Source organism: Mobula birostris, unplaced genomic scaffold (assembly GCF_030028105.1).
Source record: "Mobula birostris isolate sMobBir1 unplaced genomic scaffold, sMobBir1.hap1 scaffold_2105, whole genome shotgun sequence".
Lineage (NCBI taxonomy): Eukaryota > Metazoa > Chordata > Chondrichthyes > Myliobatiformes > Myliobatidae > Mobula > Mobula birostris.
This window is the reverse complement of record NW_027275153.1, coordinates 16,719-27,484: the sequence shown is the minus strand read 5'-3', so window position 1 is coordinate 27,484 and position 10,766 is coordinate 16,719. Positions and strand designations below refer to the sequence as shown.

Below are 10,766 nucleotides of genomic sequence, written 5' to 3'. Positions count from 1 at the left end.
GTGTGATGGGACGGTGCAGAGGGAGATCACTCTGTGTCTGACCCCGGGAGTGTGTGATGGGACGGTGTGGAGGGAGATTCACTCTGTGTCTGACCCCGGGAGTGTGTGATGGGACGGTGTGGAGGGAGATTCACTCTGTGTCTGACCCCGGGAGTGTGTGATGGGACAGTGTGGAGGGAGATTCACTCTGAGTTTGACCCGGAGCAGTGTACAGAGGGACGTTCACTGTGTTTGACCCCTGCAGCTCTGGGGTGCCGGGGTGACTCCGGGGAGCTCCCTGAGAGGTCGGTAACCGACGTGGTGATGGACTGTTGGTTCTTGGAAGAGGCCAAATCTCGGTCGGCGGGTCTCGGGGTCGCATTTTCCCGGGCCAAGGCTCTGCTGGTGCTCCGTAACGTCAGCGTCTCCTCCGAGTCCAGCCCAGACCCCTGGAGCGGCTTCCAAATTCCCGAGGGGGACGACGAATTGATCATCATCGAGGTCGACAGTAAGTTATACCTTCTGCCTCCCTCCCATTTCATGTTAAGCTCCCCCGCCACCCTGCTGCACGTGGCCCAGTCTCCCTCACCCCTTCCCTCCCTGTCTCCGTCAGCCTGTCCCTCATACCCTACACCCCTCCCCGTATCCGTCCCTCCCTCCCTCCCCTGCGCCTCGCTGTCTCCGTCGCCCCATTCCCTGCCCTGCTCAGTGAATTTCTCCTCCCCTCGCACTCGGCCTTGTCTCCGTCCATCCTCTGTTGCCCGAAAGTTGTCTGAAGGCAGGGCAGACCCGTTAATTTGTGGGAGAAACCCCCAATCTTTGCCAGTTCTTTTTCCCCTCTCCCCCTCTTCCTGTCTCAAAGTGCCTCTCCCGTCTCCCCGTCCCTCTGTCTCTTTCTCCGTCTCACATTCTCTCTCTGTCTGTCTCACATTCTCTCTCTCCTCTCTCTCTGTCACATTCTCTCTCTCCACTCTCTCTCCCTCTGTCTCACATTCTCTGTCTCCACTCTCTCTCTGTCTCACACACTCTCTCCCTCTGTCTCACACTCTCTCTCCACTCTGTCTCACACTCTCTCTCTCCCTCTGTCTCACATTCTCTCCCTCTGTCTCACATTCTCTCTCTCCTCTCTCTCTGTCTCACATTCTCTCTCTCTGTCTCACACTCTCTCTCTTCCTCTGTCTCACATTCTCTCCCTCTGTCTCACATTCTCTCTCTCCTCTCTCTCTGTCTCACATTCTCTCTCTCCCTCTGTCTCACATTCTCTCTCTCTGTCTCACACTCACTCTCTCTCCCTCTGTCTCACACTCTCTCTCTCTCCCTCTGTCACACTCTCTCTCTCCTCTCCTTCTGTCTCACATTCTCTCTGTCTCACACTCACTCTCTCTCCCTCTGTCTCACTCACTCTCTCTCCCTCTGCCTCACACACTCTCTCTCTGTCTCACACTCTCTCTCTGTCTCACACTCACTCTCTCTCCCTCTGTCTCACATTCTCTCTCTCTGTCTCACACTCTCTCTCTCTCTCTCTCTCTCTCTGTCTCACACACTCTCTCTCCCTCTGTCTCACATTCTCTCTCTCTCCCTCTATCTCACACTCTCTCTCTCTGTCTCACATTCTCTCTCTCCTTCTGTCTCACATTCTCTCTCTGTCTCACACTCTCTCTCCTCTCTCTCTCTGTCTCACACTCACTCTCTCTCCCTCTGTCTCACTCACTCTCTCTCCCTCTGTCTCACACTCTCTCTCTGTCTCACACTCACTCTCTCTCCCTCTCTCACGTTCTCTCTCTCTGTCTCACATTCTCTCTCTCTCCCTCTGTCTCACATTCTCTCTCTCCCTCTGTCTCACACTCTCTCTCTGTCTCACACTCACACTCTCTCCCTCTGTCTCACATTCTCTCTCTCCCTCTATCTCACACTCTCTCCCTCTGTCTCACATTCTCTCTCTCCCTCTATCTCACACTCTCTCTCTCTGTCTCACATTCTCTCTCTCTCTCTCTCTCTCTCCCCCTCTGTCTCACATTCTTTCTCTCTCTCTGTCTCACATTCTATCTCTCTCCTTCTTTCACATTCTCTCTCTCTGTCTTACACTCTCTCTCTCTCTCTCCCTCTCTCTCTCTCTCTCTCTCTCTCTCTCCCCCCTCTCCTCCTGTCTCACGGCCTCTCTCCCCTCAGCTTCCGGCCTGTCGATCCCGGAGGGAGACACCTGGCTGCACGCCGACTGCGCTGGGGAGCAGATCGAGTGCGAGGTCGGGGCCCTGCAGGGGGACGGTGACGGGGAGCCGGGGGCCGGCTGCAGGTACCTGGCCAGCCTGCAGCTCCCCAGCTCCAACCTGGGCATGACGCTGATGCTGGTGGGCCGGGGCGAGGCTGCCAGGGTGGTTCCAACCGCAGGTAACGACTCGGAGACGGGGTCCCGTGGAGGTGGAGCGGGAGGGAGGGATGAGGCACCATTGTGTCTCACCTTTGTGAGACACCAGTCAGGCCACACCTGGGAGTATTGTCCACACATTTAGGCCCCGCATTTCAGAAAGGATGTGTTGTCAGGGGGAGAGAGTCCTGAGGAAGATTCTGGCAATGAAGGAGTTAACACGGGAGCATTCAGCAGCTTCGGGCCCGCACGCGCTCGAATTTTAGAAGGAGGAGGCGGGAGAAGGGACCTCGCTGAAACCCTACCGAACTTTGTAGTACCGAGTGGCAAGTTTGCAGACGACACAAAGGTTGGTGGTGTTACAGATAGTGTAGAGGATTGTCGAAGATTGCAGAGAGACATTGATAGGATGCAGAAGTGGGCTGGGAAGTGGCAGATGGATTCAACCCGGAGAAGTGTGAGGTGATACACTTTAGATGGACAAACTCCAAGGCAGAGTACAAAGTAAATGGCAGGATACTTGGCAGTGTGGAGGAGCAGAGGGATCTGGGGGTACATGTCCACAGATCCCTGAAAGTTGCCTCACAGGTAGATAGGATAGTTAAGAAAGCTTATGGGGTGTTAGCTTTCATAAGTCGAGGGATAGAGTTTAAGAGTCGCGATGTAATGATGCAGCTCTATAAAACTCTGGTTAGGCCACACTTGGGAGTACTGTGTCCAGTTCTGGTCGCCTCACTATAGGAAAGATGTGGAAGCATTGGAAAGGGTACAGAGGAGATTTACCAGGATGCTGCCTGGTTTAGAGAGTATGCATTATGATCAGAGATTAAGGGAGCTAGGGCTTTACTCTTTGGAGAGAAGGAGGATGAGAGGAGACATGATAGAGGTGTACAAGATATTAAGAGGAATAGATAGAGTGGATAGCCAGCGCCTCTTCCCCAGGGCACCTCTGCTCAATACAAGAGGACATGGCTTTAAGGTGAGGGGTGAGAAGTTCAAGGGGGATATTAGAGGAAGGTTTTTGACTCAGAGAGTGGTTGGTACGTGGAATGCACTGCCTGAGTCAGTGGTGGAGGCAGATACACTCGTGAAGTTTAAGAGACTACTAGACAGGTATATGGAAGAATTTAAGGTGGGGGGTTTTATATGGGAGGCAGGGTTTGAGGGTCAGCACAACATTGTGGGCCGAAGGGCCTGTAAGGTGCTGTACTATTGTATGTTCTATGAATGTTGACAGGACTAGCTGGGGTGGATGTGGGCAGGGACGTCTCCCGTGGTGGTGGTGGTGGGGGGGGGGCAACTGGAACTGGAGGGGAGAGCGCAGCTTCGAAATTGAGGGGTGGCTCTTTCGGAACGGAGGCGAGGGGGATTTTTTTTTTCAGCCGGAGAGCGGTGAATCTGTGGAACGCTCTGGCACGGATTGCGGTGGAGGCCAAGTCTGTGGGTGTATCTCAGACATCCCACCTCTCCCAGAAGTTCCAGGGGTCTCCCGCCTATTGATAGCAGCTCCCTTACGCCCGCAAATTATGTACAATATCCCGGAAATCAATTTTTTTTGAGAGGGAGAGAGAGAGAGAGAGATAGAGAGAGAGAGACAGACAGACATAGCGAGAGAGTGACAGAGAGAGCATCCTGATTGGTCTCTCTTTGTGCTAAGTAGACCTATCATCTTTCTCTGTGGGCGGGCTTTACAGTCGACCTCTCTCTCTCTTTCATTGTCCATCAGTTCAGTTTAGTGTCCAGCAGCGCCATGACAGAGTTTTCCAGAGTTTTCCGGCAGGAGGAGAAGATGGCAGCGCGACGCAGCTCTCCGGTGAAATGATATCGTATTTGTAAGTAGGATGCTGTGCACAATTCTGATTTGATGGAGACAGACGTGAGAAGCACAGAGGAACATTGTGTGTCGGTGTGGCAGATTGGAGGACGGTGTGTAACAGTGTGCCTCAGGGATCTGCACTGGGTCCAATGTTGTTTGTCATATACATTAATGATCTGGATGATGGGGTGGTAAATTGGATGAGTCAGTATGCAGATGATGCTAAGATAGGTGGAGTTGTGGATAATGAAGTAGGTTTTCAAAGCTTGCAGAGAGATTTAGGCCAGTTAGAAGAGTGGGCTGAAAGATGGCAGATGGAGTTTAATGCTGATAAATGTGAGGTGCTATATTTTGGTAGGACTAATCAAAATAGGACATACATGGCAAATGGTAGGGCATTGAGGAATGCAGTAGAACAAAGGGATCTAGGAATAATGGTGCATAGTTCCCTGAAGGTGGAATCTCATGTGGATAGGGTGGTGAAGAAAGCTTTCGGTATGCTGGCCTTTATAAATCAGAGCATTGAGTATAGGAGTTGGGATGCAGTGTTGAAATTGTACAAGGCATCGGTGAGGCCAAATTTGGAGTATTGTGCACAGTTCTGGTCACCGAATTATAGGAAAAATGTCAACAAAATTGAGAGAGTACAGAGAAGATTTACTAAAATGTTGCCTGGGTTTCATCTCCTAAGTTACAGAGAAAGGTTGAACAAGTTGGGTCTTTATTCTCTGGAGCGTAGAAGGTTGAGGGGGGACTTGATAGAGGTATTTAAAATTATGAGGGGGATAGATAGAGTTGACGTGGATTGGCTTTTTCCATTGAGAGTGAGGGAGATTCAAACAAGAGGACATGAGTTGAGAGTTAAAGGGCAAAAGTTTAGGGGTGACACGAGGGGGAACTTCTTTACTCAGAGAGTGGTAGGTGTGTGGAACGAGAAGTGGTCGAGGCAGGTTCGATGTTGTCGTTTAAATTTAAATTGGATAGATATATGGACAGGAGAGGAATGGAGGGTTATGGGCTGAGTGCAGGTCGGTGGGACTAGGATAGGGTAAGAGTTCGGCGTGGACTAGAATGGAAGAGATGGCCTGTTTCTGTGCTGTAGTTGTTATATGGTTATATATATAACATCTGGAGAAATTTCTGAAATGCCCGGATCACTGCCGCTGCTACTGTGCAATCGAGAATCTCCCGGAGGGAAGGCCCCAGAATCCCCGGCTTTGCCTGCTGCTGGCGACCAAGGCTGGGATCAAAGCGTTCGGATAGGGACGGCACTCGGTACTCGGTGTCGGAGGGCTGATCGGAGGCTCGAAGTTTTCAGACGACTCCGAGTCGGACTGTGGTCGGGCATGGTAGGGAGAGTTTTCTTCCTTCTCCCGTCTGCGTGAGGTGTTGGGACTTTCAAGAGACTTGGGACTTTTTTTTACCCTGCCCATGGCCTGTTCTTCATCGAGTTACGGTATTGTTGCACTGTTGTAACTATATGTTATAATTATGTGGTTTTCGTTAGCTTTTGCAGTCTTGGTCTGTCCTGTGTTTCTGTGATATCACACCGGAGGAATATTGTATCATTTCTTAATGCGTGCATTACTAAATGATGATAAAAGAGGACTGTGTGTCCTCATAATCTAAAAAAAATATAAAACGTACTTCTCCCCAGACTACACTAAAGTGTACCTCTGCCTAATAGGGGTCAAAAATAATGACAGTGTTGCTCGTTGCACTGTTTGCAAAACGGTGACTTTTCCACTGCCTGTGGTGGGTTAAATGACCGTAAAAGACATGTTTGGGGTGAGTCGTGGATTACGTCTCAACTCACCTCGAAGGACAGGGTGCCCAACTACAAAAGTTTGCCGGTTTGATGAGTTCTGGGGCGGGGTGGGAAGCTGTCTGAAGTAAAAAAACCTGTGAGCACAGGGCAGTTGAGATTGGGAGAGCTCTGCCAGCTTTCGGTGCTGCCAGATTCTAAGCGTGATGCGGGAAGGGCGTTCAGCGTGGTGCGTCACGTTGGAGACAGAATTCAGAAGTCAGTTGCCTCACGAAAACGCCTGCCAATCTGACGTCTTGCGAGACGAACAAATTCGTCGACCGGGACCGCTGTGAGGTCCAGGCTTCCGCTTGAGATCCCCCCTTGAAATGGGTCTTTGCAGGGCGGGACGTCTGGTGTTTAAGGGCCGTCGGTTTCCCGATCGGTCGGGGCATCAGAGGATACAGCGGGAGTACCCGGGGTGGGTGGGTTGGGGGCGTTGCGTGTGGGGTTGAGTGGGGATCTGGGACCAGACGTGATGGGATGACAGGGCGCATTCGATGGGCCGAATGGCCTCATTCTGCCCCTGTGTCTCGCGGCCTCGCCGTCCGAGAGCGGCTGAGGGTCGGATGGAGAGCGGCAGATGCAGCAAAGAGCTGCAGGCGGGGGGGAAAGAGGGACAAAAGATGAGATTAGATTATGAGGACACTCAGTCCTCTTTTATTGTCATTTAGAAATGCATACATGCATTAAGAAATGATGCAATGTTTCTCCGGGGTGATATCACAGAATACTTTATACTTTATTGTCGCCAAACAATTGATACTAGAACGTACAATCATCACAGTGATATTTGATTCTGCGCTTCCTGTTCCCTGGATTACAAATATTACATATTAAAAACAGTAAAAATTAGTAAATATTACAAATTTAAATTATAAATCGTAAATAGTAAATTGTAAAGTAAGGTAGTGCAGAGAAACAGTGAGGCAGGTCCGGATATTTGGAGGGTACGGCCCAGATCCGGGTCAGGATCCGTTCAGCAGTCTTATCACAGTCGGAAAGAAGCTGTTCCCAAATCTGGCCGTACGAGTCTTCAAGCTCCTGAGCCTTCTCCCGGAGGGAAGAGGGACGGAAAGTGTGTTGGCTGGGTGGGTCGTGTCCTTGACAGGACAAAACAAAGACTAACACTGACAGAACCACATAATTATAACATATAGTTACAGCAGTGCAAAGCAATACCATAATTTGATGAAGAACAAACCATGGGCACAGTAAAAAAAAGTCTCAAAGTCCCCGAGTCGATCGATAGCAAGCGGCAAAAGGGAGAAACTCCCTGCCATAAACCTCCAGGCACCATCAACTTGCCGAGGCCTTGGAAGCAGCCGACCACAGCCGACACTGAGTCCGTCCGTCCAAAAACTTCGAGCCTCCAACCAGCCCCTCCGATACAGCCTCCCGAGCACCATCCTCTGCCGAGCGGCTTCGACCCCTCCCCGGCAGCTGAAACACGCAAAGCCGAGGATTTCGGGACCTTCAGCTCCGGAGATTACGGTTACCACACAGTAGCAGCGGCAGCGAAGCGGGAATTTCAGAAATCTTCCAGATGTTCCTCCATACTCTCACGTCCGTCTCCATCAAATCGGGATTGTGCACGGTCCCCGACTTGACAGATAACAGACATCACCGCACGAAGTGGCCACGCGCGCTGTCCTCGCGCCGCCATCTTCCCCCCTCCAGTGAGAGAGAGAGGGAGAGAGAGAGAGGGAAAGTGAAAGTGTTGAGAGAAAGAGGTGATGGAGATGTGGGGGGAGAGAAGTGAAAATGTTACGGAGAGAGGGGTGAAGGATGGGCAGAGAGGACAGGCGAAGGGAAGGCAGGTCGGCAGGTGGGACAAGAACGAGGTGAGTGAGGCCCTGCAGGGAGAGAGTGAGGGGGAACTTGCAGGGGCTCGAGTTGCAGGAGTGGGTTCGGACTTCGTTCCCTGGGGCGTGGGAGAGCAGGGGGCAGATTTGACGGAGGCGTATGGAATTAGGAAGAGATCACGCACGAGAAGTTCAGTCGGCTGGGACCGTGCTCGCTGGAATTCGGAAGGACAAGAGGAGATGTTACAGAAACATATGAGGTCGTGGAAGGGGCTAGATAAGACAGGGGCAGGAAAGCCGTTTGCGCTGGCAGCTGAGACTAGAACTACGGGACAGAGCTTCAGGAATCGGGGGAGTGGAGTCGGGACGGAGACGAGGAGGCACTGCTTTTCCCAGAGGGTGGGGGATCTGTGGAATTCTTTGCCCTCATGAAGCAGGGGAGGCTGCCTCAGTAGATAACTTAAGAAAAGGTTGGATGGACTTTTGCAGAGGAGGGGAATTACTTTATACTTTATTGTCGCCAAACAATTGATACTAGAACGTACGATAATCACAGCGATATTTGATTCTGCACTTCCCGCTCCCTGGATTACAAATCGATAGTAAATATTAAAAATTTAAATTATAAATCATAAATAGAAAATAGAAAAATGGAATGCAAGGTAGTGCAGAAAAACCGAGAGGCAGGTCCGGATATTTGGAGGGTACGGCCCAGATCCAGGTCAGGATCCGTTCAGCAGTCTTATCACAGTCGGAAAGAAGCTGTTCCCAAATCTGGCCGTACGAGTCTTCAAGCTCCTGAACCTTCTCCTGGAGGGAAGAGGGATGAAAAGTGTGTTGGCTGGGTGGGTCGTGTCCTTGATTATCCTGGCAGCACTGCTCCGACAGCGTGCGGTGTAAAGTGAGTCCACGGACGGAAGATTGGTTTGTGTGATGTGCTGGGCCGTGTTCACGATCTTCTGCAGCTTCTTCCGGTCTTGGACAGGACAACTTCCAGACCAGGTTGTGATGCACCCCAGAAGAATGCTTTCTACGGTGCACCTATAAAAATATAAAAATTAAGGGTTTTTAAATGGTAAATGGTAGGGCATTGAAGAATGCTGTAGAACAGAGGGATCTAGGAATAATGGTGCATAGTTCCCTGAAGGTGGAATCTCATGTGGATAGGGTGGTGAAGAAAGCTTTTGGTATGCTGGCCTTTATAAATCAGAGCATTGAGTATAGGAGTTGGGATGTAGTGTTGAAATTGTATAAGGCATTAGTGAGGCCAAATTTGGAGTATTGTGTACAGTTCTGGTCACCGAATTATAGGAAAGATGTCAACAAAATAGAGAGAGTACAGAGGAGGTTTACTAAAACGTTGACTGTGTTTCATCTCCTAAGTTACAGAGAAAGGTTGAACAAGTTGGGTGTTTATTCTTTGGAGCGTAGAAGGTTGAGGGGGGACTTGGTAGAGGTATTTAAAATTATGAGAGGGATAAATAGAGTTGACGTGGATAGGCTTTTTCCATTGAGAGTGGGGGAGATTCAAACAAGAGGACATGAGTTGAGAGTTAAAGGGCAAAAGTTTAGGGGTAACACGAGGGGGAACTTCTTTACTCAGAGAGTGGTGGCTGTGTGGAACGAGCTTCCAGCAGAAGTGGCTGAGGCAGGTTCGATGTTGTCATTTAAAGTTAAATTGGACAGGAAAGGAATGGAGGGTTATGGGCTGAGTGCGGGTCGGTGGGACTAGGTGAGAGTAAGAGTTCGGCACGGACTAGAAGGGGCCGAGATGGCCTGTTTCCCTGCTGTGATTGTTATACGGTTATACGGTTATGGGGGAAAAGGCAGGGAGGTGGAGGGGAGTCTGTGGCCAGATCAGCCGTGACCTTATCGAATGGCGGGTCAGAGTTGACGGGACAGGTGGCCGACTCCGAGTTATGCTCTTATGGGAGGGGTGGGGACAGTGAAAGAGGGAGGGGCGGAAGGGGAGGGAGGAGGGTGGAAGGTTTACGGAGGGTGCAGAAAGGGAGAGGGGGTCGGAATGAGGGGGCAGTGTTTGGAATACGGGAATAGGAAAGGGCGGAGGGGGAGTCATTAAAGGTGCCGGGGGGGTGCGGAAAGGTGTTCGCCCCTCGCCTCTGACTCCTGCGTCCCTCCTCTCTCGCTCTCTCTCAACCCCCACCCTCCTGCAGCCGAGTTCCTCGTCTACACTCGGACGTCGAGGATCAGGACCCGCCTGGGCAGCCCCGTGCTGGTCCACTGCGCCCAGGAGGGGGTCGGGGGCCCCCAGCTCTCGGCAGATTGGTGGAGGCAGCACGAGGGCTCGGGCCGCCGGCTGTACAGCCTCTCGGGCGGGGAGGGCCGGCCGGAGGGCGAGGGGGCCTCCGTGGACGCGGACCGGGCCCGGGACGAGGGCCTGCTCTCCCTGCGGCTCGACAGGGTGGGGGTCACTGAGGAGGGCACCTACATCTGCGCGGTGATGGGAGAGCACGGGCAGGCCCAGCAGACCAGCCTGATCGAGGTCATGGGTGAGTCTAATACCCCCATTACAGGGGAGTTTCTCCCCCATAACCCCTGACTGAGAGACACCGGTCAGTGTACAGATCTACCCTGAGAGAGAGGGACTGAGAGACACCGGTCAGTGTACAGATCTCCCCCTGAGAGAGAGGGACTGAGAGACACCGGTCAGTGTACAGATCTCCCGCTGAGAGAGAGGGACTGAGAGACACCGGTCAGTGTACAGATCTCCCCCTGAGAGAGAGGGACTGAGAGACACCGGTCAGTGTAGAGATCTCCCCCTGAGAGAGAGGGACTGAGAGACACCGGTCAGTGTACAGATCTCCCCCTGAGAGAGAGGGACTGAGAGACACCGGACAGTGTACAGATCTCCCCCTGAGAGAGAGGGACTGAGAGACACCGGTCAGTGTACAGATCTCCCCCTGAGAGAGAGGGACTGAGAGACACCGGTCAGTGTACAGATCTACCCTGAGAGAGAGGGACTGAGAGACACCGGTC

General features: G+C 51.9%; 1 protein-coding gene across 1 annotated transcript; it reads left to right on the top strand.

Moving 5' to 3' along the window:
- Positions 1–117: 117 nt before the first annotated feature.
- Positions 118–10,344, top strand: LOC140192675 (tapasin-related protein-like). Its single transcript, XM_072250194.1, has 3 exons — positions 118–487; positions 2,149–2,367; positions 9,944–10,344. Exons 1-3 carry the CDS (start codon positions 304–306, stop codon positions 10,327–10,329), a joined length of 789 nt encoding a protein of 262 aa, XP_072106295.1. The 5' UTR covers positions 118–303; the 3' UTR covers positions 10,330–10,344.
- Positions 10,345–10,766: the final 422 nt, after the last annotated feature.

What these genes read in the sequence shown, in the direction of transcription:
- LOC140192675 (XM_072250194.1), top strand. Translation starts at nt 304, where the DNA reads ATGGACTGTTGGTTCTTGGAAGAGGCCAAATCTCGGTCGGCGGGTCTC. An exon ending in GATCATCATCGAGGTCGACA is followed by an intron (nt 488 to 2,148) that starts GTAAGTTATACC and finishes CTCTCCCCTCAG; the next exon opens with CTTCCGGCCTGTCGATCCCG. An exon ending in CAGGGTGGTTCCAACCGCAG is followed by an intron (nt 2,368 to 9,943) that starts GTAACGACTCGG and finishes ACCCTCCTGCAG; the next exon opens with CCGAGTTCCTCGTCTACACT.